Source organism: Octopus sinensis, linkage group LG3 (assembly GCF_006345805.1).
Source record: "Octopus sinensis linkage group LG3, ASM634580v1, whole genome shotgun sequence".
NCBI classification, from domain to species: Eukaryota; Metazoa; Mollusca; class Cephalopoda; order Octopoda; family Octopodidae; genus Octopus; species Octopus sinensis.
The window spans coordinates 153,836,527-153,854,508 of record NC_042999.1 but is presented as its reverse complement, the minus strand read 5'-3'; the positions used below and the strand labels follow the sequence as shown (position 1 = coordinate 153,854,508).

Sequence of the window (17,982 nt, the reverse complement as noted above, 5' to 3'; positions counted from 1 at the left end):
TTAATACGCTGAAGACCACTGTCGCGGCTTTGAAGAACTATGTCCCGCTGCTTGTGCTGTTCACCATGGAGAACTATGGCCACTTCATTGCACGAAGGAGCGTTATATCGCCGCGCGTGCTCCCCAGAAGGCCTTTTGTCAGCATCGATGACAATGGTGAATGTTGGTGAAGGGGCTGTTTCCAAGGCGTATTTGAAACTGCGAATATAGCTGTTGTGGTCATGAAGCATGTTTTGCAGAGTGAGCAGCACGTCCCTGTCGAAATTGTCAGCGTTAGTGTTTGCATGTTGTGGAATTACGTCTAAACGCAAATCAAGTTGCCTATTATAATTTGTAATAAAATAAATTTGAATGAATGAAGGTTTGCAATTTTGTAGTGGCTGGAGTGACCCAATAAGGTGGTACACCTGGCCCTGGACCTTGAAAGTAGGCATCCAACCAGTTTCTCTGACAACGTTAGCCCCGAAAGAAGTCATCTGAAATGCACAATTGTATTTCCTGATGAGTTGAAGGAATTTTGATGACCTTCAGGTGGAACCAGTAAGTAATTCCTTCAAAGGGCCTGGCAGCTCCCGAAGAGGGGGCAAGCTGACCTTACCGTTTAAGCAGCACATCGCAGGTGGTTCCCCAGCCCACTTTTTAGCATTGCAGAATTGGCAATTGAAGAACATTTCCCCAATATTTATGTCAGCGTGCATCGAGTAATTGAAGTTGGGCTCATACTTGAAAGCACGTAGATGCCAGTAAGGTCTGTTTGGACTCGTCAGACCGCGGCGTCGACTGTTCCGCTGGAATGTAGAACGTTGCTGGTCTGAGTCGTGGGAATGTGTCGAAAATGTTGAAGCAGCAGTAGCCGCAGCGTTTGTAGCCAGTCGAGTGGCCCTTTGTTGTGAGTCCTCTGAAGCCCTTTGTGCAGCAACAGCAGAAGCCTTTATGGCGCTGCGCTTCGACCTTGTTTCTGGACCGTCTGAAGCCGTGGAAGCAGCATCGTATGAAGCAACCGCAGCGTTTGTAGCCAGTCGAGTGGCCCTTTGTTGTGGGTCCTCTGAAGCCCTTTGTGTAGCAACAGCAGAAGCGTTTATGGCGCTGCGCTTCGACCTTGTTTCCGGACCGTCTGAAGCCGTGGAAGCAGCATCGTATGAAGCAACCGCAGCGTTGTAGCCAGTCGAGTGGCCCTTTGTTGTGGGTCCTCTGAAGCCCTTTGTGCAGCAACAGCAGAAGCGTTTATGGCGCTGCGCTTCGCCTTTTTCGCAGCTGCTGCTGCAGTATGGCGGCCGATGTGACTTCTCTTTTTCGGTGGCATTTTATGTGAAAAAGAAAGGGTGAAAGTTACTTAAGATAGAAATTGTAATTTGAATGAAATGTGGAAAAATGTAAAGCGTGGAAGGAAAAGAAATAAATATTAGCAGCTGAAAGAAATTTTTTATGCAAGTATAGCGACAGAGTGTGTAAAATGTATAGAAATTTGAGTTAAAAGCCAGAAAAGAAAGTTAGATTTGCAATAAAGGAAGTAGTTTACGTACATGTTCGAAATGTGAAGTGTTTTAGTTGTTTAATCAAATATTTGCGTAAAGTGTATAGAAACGTAAATTGAAAAAAGAAAATGAATTGAAATTTTTTAAAGAAAGGAATTTGTTTACATACATGTGTGAAATGGCAAATGTTTGTGCAGTTGTCCGAAATGGAATCCAGGGTAAATGTGTGGAACTGATGTATTATAATAGGGATCTTCTCGCCAAAATGGATGACCAGTCTGAATGGCTCACCCCTGTCACACACACACACACACACACACACACAAACACACACAGACACACACGCACACACACACAGACACACACACACGTTAGCTTACAATGTCTGCCAACAATTGACACTGTCGTATATATTAGCGTGTCTATGTGTCTAAAGAGGAAGTTGGAGTAATAGGCAGAGTAAAGGCTTCAAAGTGAAATGTTAAAATATTGAGTTTTCTCGAATTTTGTCTTAATTGGGGGTGAAATTGAAAGAAATTTTGTATGGCATGAACCAATGAAAGTTCTTTGAAAAATCATAGGTAAAGTGTAATTGAAGAAATTGTGTGAGGAGTAAATCATTATGTATTTATTTGTTTCTGTTTGCTGCTTTCTTTTTAAATATTACATCTAGTTTCACTTTATTCGTTGCCCACTGTGTGTGTGCGTTTGCGTGTGGTGTAAACCAGACTAAGAAAAGCATTTGACACACACACCAGAATGTGAGTTTTCTGTAAATTTTGCTTAATTGGAGTTTAAATTTTAAAAACTGGACCTGGCATGACGCGATGCATTGTACTCTTAAAATTGCTAGGTAAATTGTAATTGAAGAAATCCTATATTGTAGATTTGTATAACTCCCAAAGGGAGGCAGATAAGATCTGCCTTTTATAATAAGAGATATAAACTAGTTATAACATATAGGCCTACTCAAAGTACAAGTGCATGCATATGCTTTATGAGATATGTAGACTACAACAAAGAGGAGTCGGAGTTGAAGTTTTTTGGCTATGATAAAATTGGAGGTAGTTTTCGAGCTGGCAGAAACATTAGCATACCGGACAAAATGCGTAGCTGTATTTCATCTACCATTACGTTCTGAGTTCAAATTACGCCGATGTCGACTTTGCCTTTCATCCTTTTGGGGGTCGCTAAATTAAGTACCAGTTACGCACTGGGCTCGATGTAATTGACTTAATCCGTTTGTCTGTCCTTGTTTGTCTTCTCTGTGTTTAGCCCCTTGTGGGTAGTAAAGAAATAGGTATTTCGTCTACCGTTACGTTCTGAGTTCAAATTAAGCCAAGGTCGACTTTGCCTTTCATCCTTTCGGGGTCGATTAAATAAGTACCAGTTACACACTGGGCTCGATGTAATCAACTTAATCCATTTGTCCTCTCTGTGTTTAGCCCCTTGTGGGTAGTAAAGAAATAGGTATTTCGTCTACCGTTACATTCTGAGTTCAAATTACGCCAAGGTCAACTTTGCCTTTCATTCTTTCGGGGTCACTAAATTAAGTACCAGTTACACACTGGGCTCGATGTAATCGACTTAATCCGTTTGTCCTCTCTGTGTTTAGCCCCTTGTGGGTAGTAAAGAAATAGGTATTTCGTCTACCGTTACGTTCTGAGTTCAAATTACGCCGAGGTCGACTTTGCTTTTCATCCTTTCGGGGTCGCTAAATTAAGTACCAGTTATACTATGGGCTCGATGTAATCGACTTAATCTGTTTGTCTGTCCTTGTTTGTCTCTTCTGTGTTTAGCCCTTTGTGGGTAGTTAAAAATAAATTATAGGAGATGAAAGATTAAAGTGTAGCGAGCAGAAGGGACAGGAACAGGTTTCTTGCTGTAGGTGGAGATTGACTGCTCAAATGACACAAGAGTGCGTGAGAACAATTTGTGTGGTGCTGGAAAGAGAGATAAAGATTTCTGTGTGAAAATCAAATATGCTGTCCATTATCATTGTTCAGATGTAATACTACACATATCATATTGTGTTCTCTGATAATGCACCGAGATGCAAAAGAGCCTTTAGTTAAATGAGAGAACAGATGTAAGAAATAAACAGTATCAAGTATTAATTTTGCTATTGAATTACAGGGCCATCTATAATCAATCACTTTCTTCTACGTTGCATGATGTTTGTCGTTATAAATTAGGTATCGTTTGTAATGCATTATTGAGCTCTGCCGCGGATTTATGCATTAAAACTGCAAATTCTGTTATTAGCATTACCTCTTTGAAAAGCTTTGAAAATAGTAATTTAGTGTATAATGGATGGGAAAAGAATAATACAAAATCTGGTGTGTTTTTGTGTTTTTATTTGTGGTGTGTGTGTGTATTAGACACATACACACAGTATTGTTTGTTGGGCACAAAGCAAACCATGGACTCTGTATGATCACCATCTACCTAATTTATTACTAATTGCATATAAAGTAATTTTTTTTTGTAAAATATTACATTTATATGTATGTGTGTATGTACATATGTATATATATACAGTAATCCCTCACCATATCAATCACGGTTCACCTATCACAGTTTATTATTTAAGCTTACGTCAATTTGTCCATGGTGTTGTTTTGCATTTATAATAAAATAAATATATACAGTGGCTGTGTGGTAAGTAGCTTGCTAACCAACCACATGGTTCCGGTTCAGTCCCACTGCGTGGCATCTTGGGCAAATGTCTTCTGCTATAGCCCCGGGCCGACCAATGCCTTGTGAGTGGATTTGGTAGACGGAAACTGAAAGAAGCCCGTTGTATATATGTATATATATGTGTGTGTTTGTCCCCCTAGCATTGCTTGACAACCGATGCTGGTGTGTTTACGTCCCCGTCACTTAGCGGTTCGGCAAAAAAGAGACCGATAGAATAAGTACTGGGCTTACAAAGAATAAGTCCCGGGGTCGATTTGCTCGACCAAAGGCAGTGCTCCAGCATGGCCGCAGTCAAATGACTGAAACAAGTAAAAGAGTAAATTTTGAAAATGATTTTAAAATAATCTACAGTACTGTTTCTACTTCCCGGATTTTCACTAATCACCAAGGGTTTTAGGAACATAACACCTGCGATAGTCAAAGGATTACTGGTGTATATATACATATATATATATATATCATCACCATCATCATCATCATCGTTTAACGTCCGTTCTCCATGCTACATATATATATATATATATATATCATCATCATCATCATACGTTCGTTTTCCATGCTAGCATGGGCTGGACGATTCAACCGAGGTCTGGTAAGCCATGGAGGCTGCACCAGGCTCCAGTCTGGTTTGGCAGTGTTTCTACAGCTGGATGCCCTTCCTAATGCCAACCACTCTGTGAGTGTAGTGGGTTTTTTTTATGTGCCACCGGCACAGGACCAGAGGAGACTTGAAAACATACACATGCGCACATACATATATATATATATATATACTCAGATGTTGTGTTTGTAGTGCTCAATAATGTAGACATTACCAATGTATATGACATTATCAATGTCATATACAAAGCTGTAGTATTTTGTCTAAGGAAGTTCCCTCTAACGATGCATGGTGTTTAAAAAATTGCAACGTTCTGAAATGTAGTTGTCCTGTATGCTGTAGTTTTCAACTCCATACAACTTGAAATGGGTCTCCTTTAGACAAAATACTACTGCTCTTTAGCATTTAACAACACATTAAGTATGTGATATTGATAATATTTATTTATATAAGCACAGGTGTGGCTGTATGGTAAGAAGTTTGCTTCCCAACCACATGGTTCCAGGTTCACTCCCACTTCACGACACTTTATCTGAAGGATATATATTTGTTTTGTTATTCAACTTAGCACTTTAAATTATTAAAAATTACTTTAAATGTTTTGAATACTTTGAAATATAACCCTCTGGCATTCAAATAATTCTGTCAAACACAATGCTTATTTATTCATATTGCTCTGAATTTATCCTGTATTATCTTGTAACCTTCAGATTTCAGTGATGTGACTGTATAGCTTTTTGACTAGCATTGTCAGGTAGGTGTGAGAGGCCTGGATCTGGCCAGTTCAAACATGAAACAGGAACAATATTTTGGCCGGGTATAACCAGTTTAACCCTTTTGTTACCAACCCGGCTGAAACTGGTTCTGGCTCTGAGTACAAATGTCTTGTTTTCATAAGTTTTGAATTAAAATCTTCCACCAAACCTTTGTCACAATTTATGTTCCTAATACTAGCTGAATGATAACAAAGTTATTTTACTAAATTCTTTGTTATATTTAAAGTAATTGAAAGAAACACAGAACATCTCAAAATAAATACAGTAACGAAAGGGTTAAATACTAAAGGGTAAAAAAAATCCTTAAAATATTATTTCAATTACATTTTTTCATTCAACATAGAATTTACAAATCCTCAAAAAACTTTATATTTCATTTTCTCTCGTTAATTATAATTATTGTTTTTTTCTTTTCCATTTTCAACACAGAACGAAGTCGCTGCTGCACTGGCTGAAGGTGGGTTCCCTATGTTTGCCTGGAAAGGCGAAAGCGAAGAAGACTTTTGGTGGGGTATCGACAAATGTATCAACAACGAACACTGGCAGCCAAACATGGTTTGTACGTCTGGAAAATCTACTTCACACCGGTTAACATACATAAATCTTACAGATAGTGCCCTGGCCTTCTCTTCACCTCCTCTAAATTTATTTGCGACAGCTGTCCAGAATCAGGAACAACTGGATTAATTGCATAAAATAAGTTTGTGTGAGTGATGAGATGGAGAAAGAAATCTGAGTTGTGTTGAAAAGTTTATAGCTTTCCAGATAAACCTCTCATTTCTTCAAACAAGCTCCTTGTCCTAACATCAAAGATTCCCTTTTCAGCAACACACAAATTTTATTACAAGCTTTTTTTTTTTTCGTAGTCGCTACATACTACCACTTATCTTGTGTCTTGGGAGGGCCACTACCCCAATAATAACACATGCATTGGTTTTGTATCACTTCTTTATTGTTAGTCAATTGGTTAAATATCTAAGTACTCAATCATTCATTTAATGTGCTAATTAGTTGTTTGTTAGTCAAAGTTCTTACTCAGCACATTAAACAAACGATTGATTCATTAGCTGGTTAGATATCTAACCAACTGAGTAACAGTGGAGAAGTGATATTGAACCAGTACATGTATTATCATTATTGGTGTAATGACCTTCCCAAGACACAAGATTTGTTTCATCACACAAATTCACATCAAGAATCTTGCAAACCAAATACAAAAATGAAGTTCTACCACTCCACTTCCCCCACACACACACTTTTTTTTTTCCATTTAAATGCACAGCTTTATTGCCAAAATTTAATTCCTCTTAGTTTATATTCTACAAATAATTTCATTCAGTAGCTTTTTATACCTTTATCTATTTTATTTGTTTGAGAAAACACATTCATTCTTTGCAGACTTATCTCACAGGAATTTTAAACTGTTTTTAGCTGCTATACGAATGGCTAGAAGCAGTAAGAGAGTTGAATTTCTTAATGCTATTTAGATTAGTTACCGTAGGCCTTTGTATTTGTTTAGCTACCATTTTGAATAATTTCTAATCAGACTTGTTGGTAAAATGTACTCTAAGAACGGGGTGAGCACTTCATGAGAAAACATTTTGCTCTACCCTGAGTCATTCTATATTTTTAAGCTAGACTCTAGATATAAATAATAATTGTTTGTTACAGACCTGTTATTGTTCAGAGTAAAAGTTTATAGCAAATATAAAATATGATGTTAATTTTGCCATAATTTTGTCCTTAGGAGGCAGAGAATAAAAAGTTTGATACCATCAATATCATCATCATCATTATTTATTTTCGCCTGGCCTCCGTGCCGGTGGCACGTAAAAGCACCCACTACACTCATGGAGTGGTTGGCGTTAGGAAGGGCATCCAGCCGTAGAAATATTGCCAGATCAGACTGGGCCTGGTGCAGCCTTCTGGCTTCCCAGACCCCAGTTGCACCGTCCAACCCATGCCAGCATGGAAAGCGGACGCTAAACGATGATGATGATGATGATGACTGTCATGGGTTGAACAGTTTGACAGGATCAGATGATCCAAGGACTATGTTGTGTTCCAGTGTTTTTTTACTTCATGGTTTCTAAAGATGGATGTCCTTCCTGCCAACCACTTTACGTCATGTACTGGATGCTCCATATTTTTTTTCTTTGCACCAGCACTTGTGAGGTGGCCATATACCTCCTAAAACCAACTCTCTTTGACTGAGTGGCACAACAGTAGAGAGGGAGGCAGCTTTATGTTGAACTCCTCTTTATTTTAACATCCACCTTTCCATACTTGCATTTGTTGAGACAGATTTTCTACAGCCTTTCCTGGTACCAGCTCTCACCTGTTTTTAAGTGAAGTAATATTTCCCCATACCCAGCAATATTTTCATGCACAGATATATACACACATACATATGTGTGTGTGTGGTTATCAGTGAGAATATCCTCAACGTCATCTCTTAATTAGTTACACTTCAGCAGGTCAAACAATGCTTTGCACTCATTGTTCTAGCTCTTTACATTCTGAGTTGAAATCCTGCCAAGGGCAACTTTTCCTTTCATCCCTTAGGGGTTGATTAAAATAAAGTAGCAGCAGAGCACTCTGTACATGAGGAATGCTTGAAGGATCTTCATCTACGAAGCAATTGCCTCAGCTCCCCTTCAGGGTTGGTGGACAACGAAAAACCTGGCTGATGACAGTCAAGGCTGATCTGAAACCCAACCTAGGCTCCCATATCTACGGTGTTCGCCGCTGAAATAAGGAGTGGTTGGAGATCACGCAGTCGTTAGCCTCAAATCACCAGGTCTGGTCGGCGTTTGTGAGAGATGCAGCATTGAGGATGAATTGAAGCCAGCTCAACCCACCCCGGGTGAATGCTGCTAAGAAAGAAAAAATAAAAGAGCACTCTGTTAAGGTATTCGACATACACATCCCTCCTAAAAATTTCTGGCTTTGTGCCATCATCATTATTATTATTATTATCTCTGCACTAATTTTCTAAGATATGAATGACTCGTATGGAAAAGTGTTGTCTCAACCAGATCGATAAATGCTAAAATTGTTCATTGCTAATCTTTGTTGCAGATACTTGATGATGGTGGAGACGCCACCCATCTAATGTTGAAGAGATACCCTGCCATGTTCAGCAGCATCAAAGGCATTGTAGAAGAGAGCGTCACCGGTGTTCATCGTCTCTACCAACTCTCCAAATCGAAAAAACTCACTGTTCCTGCTATGAATGTCAATGATTCAGTTACTAAGGTCAGTCTCCAATGATGCTTTATCTATCCATCCATCCATTTTCTCTAGCACTTCCTTCATAGGGTCCTATCAGAAGCAACTGCCATCACACTTTTCGGATGGATTCCTAAGCATGAGCTATTGAAACTGGATATTATCCAAACATCTTGATTTTGTTCTGTCCTGAGGTCTCCTGCTTGTTTGTTCAGCTTGAAGAATCTCCCTTGCAATTCTTTCTTGTGACATACTAATCACATCTGTCGTACTTGTGCTGGGACCTCCCAAAATGGTGAAGCAGCAGCTTGACTTGGAGAGACACTCTGATCCCCAAACTGCCCATTTTGTTGAGTAAAGTTACTCCAGAAATCCTTCAGATCACATGTATTCACAAATATAACAATAATGTTAAGAATTTTATATTGGCCAGACAACAGTACATACTTATTACAGTTTGTGTAGGTAACGCAGTAGTTCATACTTTATTACATGTGAACCAATGAACTATGTGGTGTGTTACAAATCCTCTGTAATATAATTACTAGCTAATGCCTCACCTTGTAAATCATTAAATTTATGGTGAATGATGTTAATAATAATCTAAAACTTTAATCTAGATCCAATCAGATGTATGACCTTTATAGTCTCTTAACCATAAAATTTTAATAAAGTAGAAAGAAACAAGACCTAAACACAGAGATTCTATCAATACGCTGAAGAATTTGAAACCATACAAAAGAACAACCCAAAAGAGAAATTCACAGACAATTACATAAACGCCACAATAAAATTTCTCTAAATCAACAATGTCCCATCATCGGCTGTCCTGTTGAAATCCAATGTGGTTTCAACACCAAGCAGACAGGTCAGTCAACATCATCATCATCGTTTCATGTCCATTTTCCATGCTGGCATGGGTTGGATGGTTTGACTGATGTCTGGAAAGCCAGTAGGCTGCACCAGGCTCCAATCTGATCTGGCAGAGTTTCTACAGCTGGATGCCCTTCCTAACGTTAACCACTCTGAGAGTGTAGCAGGTGCTTTTTATGTGCCAGTGGCACAGGAGTCAGCCAGGGGTCCCTGGCATTGACCACATTCGGATGGTGTTTTTTATGTGCCAACGGCATGGGAGCCAGTCAGGAGGCTCTGGCATTGACCACATTTGCATGGTGCTTTTTTACATGCCACCGGCACTTGAGCCAGTCAGGGGTCACTAGCATCGACCACATTTGGGTGGTGCTTTTTACATTCCACTGGCACAGGAGCCAGTCAGGAGGCATCAACCTCATTCAGGTGGTGCTTTTCTTTAATGTGCCACCAACACATATATATATATAAAAATCTGGGCAGATGTCTTGCTACATACTCAGTGATAGTGACAAGAAAAATAACTATTCAGAATTTTGTTTAGTTCACTCGCCATCTATTAACTGAACCAATTAGAACTCTATAATTATGAGTTTGTGAGTGAGTCTTTGAGAAAGAGAAAGAGAGAGAAAAGAAGAAAATGTATGTGTGTAATTTGCACTGAAGAATTTATAATTTGATTTTTATGTTGATGAATTTTTGGCTTGCAGTCTTCTGCAATTATTCCAAAGATTGAAGTAAATCTATAAGGACATCATTTTTTTAACCTTCTTTTCTGAATTTCAGACCAAATTTGATAACCTATACAGCTGTCGAGAATCTATTTTGGACGCGTAAGTAAAACCATCACTTTCTGTCCTTTCAAGTAAAAACATTTAACTGTTTTGAAACCTAAGCCACTTGGACTACAACAGTTGCTTGTTAAACTGTTTATGTTTAAATTAGAACCTTCAGTCTCTAAGAACCATTTGTTAAGTTCCTACACATACACACATATGTCTATATTATGATGAAGTGATTTTGATGTTACTTTTTGCCTGTAAATATAAATTTGTTACTCTTAAATGTGTTGCATGATTCTGTAGTTAATATTTGACTATTTTTATTAACAAGTGTGTGTGTGTGTACATAGTCTTGCAAATTGCAATGTGACATCATTAGTTTCATGAAAAAAGTGTCCAGTACACTTCCATTAGGAAGAGCATAGAAACCATCCCAAAACAAAACCATGATGCGCAGACACATGTATATTATATTTGGTGGGCTTCTTTTAGTTTCCATCTACCATATCCATTTACAAGGCTTTGATGAGCCTGCCTGAAGTTATAATAGAAGACAGTTGCCAAGGTGAGCTGCAGAGAAACTGAACCCAAAAGTCCCATTGTGCACCACCTTGAACAAGTACATTCTTGAAATGTAAACCCAACAGGTAGATTTGATTAAACCTCTGCTGTTAGAGTGATCATACGTATCTGATTTGTGTAGGTTATAGAGAAGTTACAATGATTTGATAACACAAATGTCCTGGCAATGATTGTCTCTTGTGATAAGAGACAATTCTGTCTTTTTTTATATATATATGAAATATCCTGCTTTCATTTTGTTTTGCTTTACTGAATGTTCTTGTGTATTAATCTTTTTGTCTTATCTTTTCTAGATTAAAGCGAACTACAGATGTTATGTTTGGTGGAAAACAAGTCTTAATTTGTGGCTATGGAGAAGTAAGTGCTGCAATATGAATACATACACAGACACCTCCAAAGTAAAACAGACACATTGTTTTTTGTAAAGGTTAATTTCTAGAAGCAAAATGTCATTCGATGCACTTAAATACTTAATCTAGTATTTGTCAGACATGCCTTGAACACTTTCTAATGGTTTAACTTGTTTGGGTATCGTGGTGAATATTGTCTCTACACAGACACAACGGTGTAATGAGGAGTGTCTATTAACTTTTGAGATGTGTGTGTCGAAAGAGTGAATGAGAAAGAACTGATTTTATAAATATCAAAAGTGTTTCCATGGTAATTAAGAGCTCAGTTCGAAACAGGTCATTAAACTCCGTTTTATAACATTGCTATAAATCCAGGTGCAAAAAGGACTTGCATATCTATGTCAAGTGATGTTGGGGATGGACAAACACAGACACACAAACACACACACATATATACATATACACTCACACACACATATATATATACGATGGGCTTTTTTCAGTTTCCGTCTCCCAAATCCATTCACAAGGCTTTGATCAGCCTGAGGCTATAGTAGAAGACACTTGCCCAAGGTGCCACGCAGTGGGACTGAACCCGAACCTATGTGGTTCGTAAGCAAGTTACTTACCACACAGCCATTCCTACGTCTATTACATGAAGAGTCTAACAAACCTATCCTTGAAATTTGCATGGTGGCCTCTATTAGCGATTCTGTGAGTGATAGCGGATATTTATATCAACCAGTACATAAATAGGTACAAAACCATGACAGATAGGGCTCTGCGTATATATTTTCATCATCTGATTCAGAGCAATTGCACAAAGCACATAACTTTACATCAACCAATGTTATGGGGTTAAATGTTGATGATGATGATGATGGTGAATCACCAATTATCTTTTAAATTATTTCACTACCTGTTTGATCTTACTGTAATGTTTGTAAGGTTCCAATCTAAAAAGGAAAAAAAAAATGCCTCTGCTCTCTTCACTACATAAAATCTGTCTGTTGTTATGGTATTATATAACTTAAATAATTGCTTCTTGCTGTATAGCAATATTTTTGGCTGGCTGTGTGTGTAGCTGAAAATATATATTTCTTAATAAGAAATATTTAGAGATGAGTTCTGAGATGCTATCAATCATCATTATTTAACATCTGTTTTCCATGCTGGTAAGGGTTGGACAGTTTGACTGGAGCTGACAGGCTGGAACGTTGCACCAGGCTTCAATTATCAGTCTTGGCGTGGTTTCTACAGCTGGATTCCCTTCCTCATGCCAACCGTTTTACAATGTGTACTGGGCACTTTTTATGTACATCACGTTAAAAATAATGTTACAGTGAAGCCTAATAAATTTGTTTCTGTTTTAATTTATATTAGAATTTGACTGACATGGAGGAATGCTCATTTATTTAAAATGAAAATGAAATATTCTTAGTTAATTGATAGTCCTGTCTTAGAAATGGCTTGAGAAATGAGAAATAAATATGAATTTGTCTACCATCTGGCAGTGAGGATAGATAATAATCGGAGAGAGAGTCTTTAATGGTTAGGAAAGAACAGGGTGAATTTTGTCTTAGATGAGTTTAAGTAAATTTATATAAAATGTCTGACCATGAAGAAATTATAGTTGTCAATTAAGGGTTTTGGTTAGTTTAGACAAAAGACATGATTTTGCTAGTCTCAATTATGCTATGTAGATGGTGTCTACAGTGTGAGAGGGCTTGTACAGGTGGTGGGCACTGTTATGCCTAACATATCATCATCTCTTTGTTTACTTTCTCATACTTGCAGGAGTTTCACAAGAATACATTTGGGCACAGTTTTCTATGACTGGGTGTCCTTCCTGTTAGCAACTCCTTCTTGCTTCTCTGCAGTGTAATAGCCTCCCAGTCTGTTGCGCAACAGTTGCAGGCACATGGCTTAGTGGTTAGCATGTTGGACTTGTGATCATAAGATTGGGTTTCTGATTCCAGGATGAGGCGGTGCATTATGTCCTTGGGCAAAACACTCCATTTCACATTGCTTCAGTCTGCTCAGCTGGTAAACCCTGCAGTGGACCAGCACCCCATCCGGGGAATAATGTATATGCCAGACAAGCCAGGAAACCAGCCATATACTCCTCACAGAGTAATGTGGACTAACCTATCAAGCAACATATCAATCCTGGACATGCAGTGAGCTGGCAGAAACATTAGCATGCTGGGTGAAATGCTTAGTGGTATTTCATCTGTTTTTATGTTCTGAGTTCAAATTCCGCCAAGGTCAATTTTGCTTTTCATCCTTTCAGGGTCGGTAAATTAAGTACCAGTCATGCATTGGGGTCGATGTAATCGACTTAATCCCTTTGTCTGTCCTTGTTTGTCCCCTCTATGTTTAGCCCCTTGTGGACAATAAAGAAATAAGAAATGTTAGCACACCAGGCTAATACTGACATTGGCCACACACACATTTATTCTTTTTATTCGCTCTCTGTTTATTTCCTTGTGTTCCTTTCTTCTCAAGAGCGTAGGCTCAAAGCATAAAAGACTTTCTCACCTTCCCGAGAATTAAACTAATACACCTGTTTCTTGTTTATACACATGTCTTTGTCTTTTGTTTTTCTGTAAATCTCAACTATATATATTGATATTGAGACCCCCTTCGGTCATGACTGACCGTGGGATTGCACCTAGAAAGTTACCCTCCCAGGCACAAGTCCGGGCAAGGTTGTTTATGGAAGACCAGCAGTCGCCCATGCATACCAGCCTTTCCTCTCCATGCCACCAGTGTTATCCAAGGGAAAGGTAAACACCTATACAGCTTGGCACCTGTGCTGTTGTAACTCATTTCTACAGCTGAGTGAACTGGAGTGACGTGAAATAAAGTGTCTTGCTCAAAACACAACATGCAGCCGGTCCGGGATTCGAACTCCCAACCTTACGATTGTAAGCTCAATGCTGTAACCACTGAGCCATGCGCCTTCACTGATATATATATATATATATATATATATATATATATATATATATATATATATATATATATATATAATGATGACAGTCTTTTTTCAGTTTCCATCTACCAAATCCTCTCATAAAACATTGTTTGGTTGATAAGAGACACCTGCCCAATGTGTTGCACAAGGGACTGAACCCCAAACCACATGATTGAGAAGCTACCTTCTTAACTACACACGCACCCTAACTGTATTTGAAGAATGCTATGACTTTGTGGGAGATATTGTCTGTAGAGACAGCCAAGGGCAAACTTGGGGTCACTTCATTAAACTTAATGATTTAACAAAGAAAGATGATACATCAGACATGCAATCAGCTGTATTTCAGGAGCCCAGACTGCAAAAAAGTAAACAAGACTGTCAAGATTATGAATGTAATTAGTATTGGTTTCAAATTTTGGCACAAGGCCAGCAACTTCAGGGGAGTGGGTAAGTTAATTACATTGACCCCAGTATTCAACTGGTACTTATTTTGTCACTGCTGAAAGAATAAGAGGCACAGTCAACCTCTGCGGAATTTGAACTCAGAATGTAAAAACAGATGAAATACCTATTTCTTTACTACCCACAAGGGGATAAACACAGAGAGGACAAACAAGGACAGAAAAACACATTAAGTCGATTACATCAACCCCAGTGCGTAACTAGTACTTATTTAATCGACCCCGAAAGGATGAAAGGCAAAGTCGACCTTGGTGGAATTTGAACTCAGAACATAATGGCAGATGAAATACCACTAAGCATTTTGCCTCATGTGCTAACGATTCTGCCAGCTCGCAACCTTAGTAATAATAATAATAATCTTTTCTACCCTAGGCACAATTCCTGGGCCACTCGATTAGATTGACACCGAAAGGATGAAAGGCAAAGTTGAACTCATAATGTAAAGACAGACGAAATACTGCGAAGCATTTCGCCCGGCATGCTAACATTTCTGCCAGCTCACCAACTTAGTAATGATAATAATAATAATAATGATAATGGTTTAAAATTTTGGTTGAAAGCCAGCAATTCCAAGGGAGTTGGTTAAGTTGAGTACATTGATCCCAGTGCTTTGAAAGGGTGAACAGCAAAGTCGACCTTGGTGGAATTTGCTCTCAGAATGTGAAGACATGTGAGATGCCACTAAAGCATTTTGCTTGGCATGCTAATGATTTTGCCAGCTTTGTTGCCCTATGAAGGTGATTAATATTAAAATGCTGTATTAATGGTAATTGGCAGAATATTTAGAGCAGTAAACATAATAGCTTTTCTGTTATTTCAGCTTTTGATGTTCTGAGTTCAGCTGTTACTAAGGTCAAGTTTGCTATTCATCAGTACACAATCAATAAAATTAAATACCAGCCAAATGGTGGGTAGACATAATCAACTATGCCCTTTCTCGAGGCCTGGGTCCATGTCAGAAATCAATTACTAGAATACTAAATGAATGGAAACCTGCTTTGGCCCGACATGATTCTTTTAGCTGAAAACAACAAAGGTACTTTGAAGGTAGACAGGCATGTTTTGATGATAGAAAGCATTTAATATTTAAATATGTCTCCTCCTCTTGAAATTGCTGTCTTTCTGCCAAAATTTGACTCTGTTGTTATTACGGTCATGAGTTGGCAGAATCGTTAACATGCGGGACAAAATGTTTAACATCATTTCTTCTGGCTTTATGTAAGGACTAGTTAAACACTGGGGTTGATGTAATTGGCTAGTGCCCCCCCCCCCCACAAGTCCCTGGTCTTGTGCCAAAATTTGAAACCAATATTTAGATAGCCCAACTGGTCATGAAACTGCTCCTGGTTCTGTAATATAAATTCCCCATTTTAACCCTTATTTTGAGATGCTCTGTATTTCTTTCATTTAATTTTAAATATACCAAAGAACTTAGTAAAATAACTTAGTTATCATTAAGCTAGTGTTAGGAACATAAATTGTGACTAAGGTTTGGTGGAAGATTTTAATTCAAAACTTTGTACTACAGAGCCAGGGGTGGTTTCAGCCAGGTTGGTAACGAAAGGGTTAAAGTGATCCAAATTAAAACCTTCCATAGAAATGTTTCAAACTTCAGTTTGTTAAGGATTTCCTTTACTGGTTTCATTCATTTGACTGCGCCCACCTGGAGCACTGCCTTTAGTCGAACAAATCGACCCCAGGACTTATTCTTTGTAAGCTTAGTACTTATTCTATTGGTCTCTGTTACCAAACCGCTAAGTTACTGGGACATAAACACACACACACATCTATATTGATTTGCTCTTTCGGTAAATGTCAGAAAGCCTGTTATAAATATGTATTATATGTTATCTAATCCCTCTCTCTCTTATTACTTTTAGGTTGGGAAAGGTTGTGCTCAAGCTCTGAAGGGTATGGGCTGTGTAGTGATGGTTACTGAAATTGACCCTATTTGTGCTCTGCAAGCTTGGTAAGTTTTCACTTTTACTCCTGACCCCATAAATAAAATTTATTCTCACTCACCTTATGTCATGACAACTATTTTGTATTGTTCCTTTTTTTTTTTTTTCTCTTTCTCTCTCATGTATACCACACACACACACACACTGCCTTTTACCTTTTACTTACTTCAGTCATTGGACTGCAGCCATGTTGGGTCACTACTTTGAAGAGTTTAGTCAAACAAATCCACCCCAGTGCTTACTTTTTTTAAGCCTTGTGCTTATTCTGTGTTGGTCTCTTTTGCTGAATCACTAAGTTACAGTGATCAGTGATATAAACAAACCAACACCAGCTGCCAAGTGATGGTTAAAGACAACTGCAAAGACCCCCCCCCCCACACACACATATATATATATATATATATATACACACACACACACCAGAGTAAGCTCATAAATGTGAAACGAGGTGGAAAAAAATTGTACTTGAATATCAAAGGTAGAGTAATATGATTTATTAAAAAGCAAAAAATATCACAAAAGCTGTTACTCAGTTTCACATTCCCATTCATCAGACAGTTTCCAAAACTAATAAAGTATATATATATATATATATATATATATGTATATAATATATATGTATATGTATATATGTATATGTATATGTATATATGTATATGTATATTGTATATATGTATATATATATATGTATATATGTATATATATATAGTATATATATTATGTATATATGTATATATATATATATGTATATATATATATGTATATATGTATATAATATATATGTATATATATATATATATTATTGTATATATGTATATTATATATATGTATATATATATATATATATGTATATGTATATATGTATATGTATATGTTATATATGTATATATGTATGTATATATGTATATGTATATGTATATATGTATATGTATATATGTATATGTATATGTAATATGTATATGTATATATGTATATATGTATATATATATGTATATATATATACTCTTTTACTCTTTTACTTTTTCAGCCATCCGGCTGAGGCATGCTGGGGCACCGCCCTTGTTGCTACCCTCTCTAAGTCCAGTTTGCCGTGGCTGGCCACTGATCTAAGAGAGAGTTTGTAGCTGCTGCCCTTAGGTTACCTTCGTATCTTGCAGTGGGTTCATCTGGGATCCCGGAAAGCAGCTTGTCTAGATGTTTTTGAAAATG

General features: G+C 37.8%; 1 protein-coding gene across 10 annotated transcripts in view; it reads left to right on the top strand.

Annotated features, from left to right (window-relative positions):
- Positions 1-17,982, top strand: part of LOC115209078 (adenosylhomocysteinase-like 1) — a 469,217-nt gene that overhangs the window by 411,344 nt on the left and 39,891 nt on the right. For all 10 annotated transcript variants that reach the window (XM_029777176.2, XM_029777181.2, XM_029777177.2 and 7 more), the window contains 5 exons: positions 5,982-6,107; positions 8,634-8,810; positions 10,440-10,486; positions 11,311-11,374; positions 16,693-16,781. In XM_029777176.2, the coding sequence (XP_029633036.1) occupies positions 5,982-6,107; positions 8,634-8,810; positions 10,440-10,486; positions 11,311-11,374; positions 16,693-16,781 (503 nt within the window). The remainder of the gene's footprint in view (positions 1-5,981; positions 6,108-8,633; positions 8,811-10,439; positions 10,487-11,310; positions 11,375-16,692; positions 16,782-17,982) is intronic.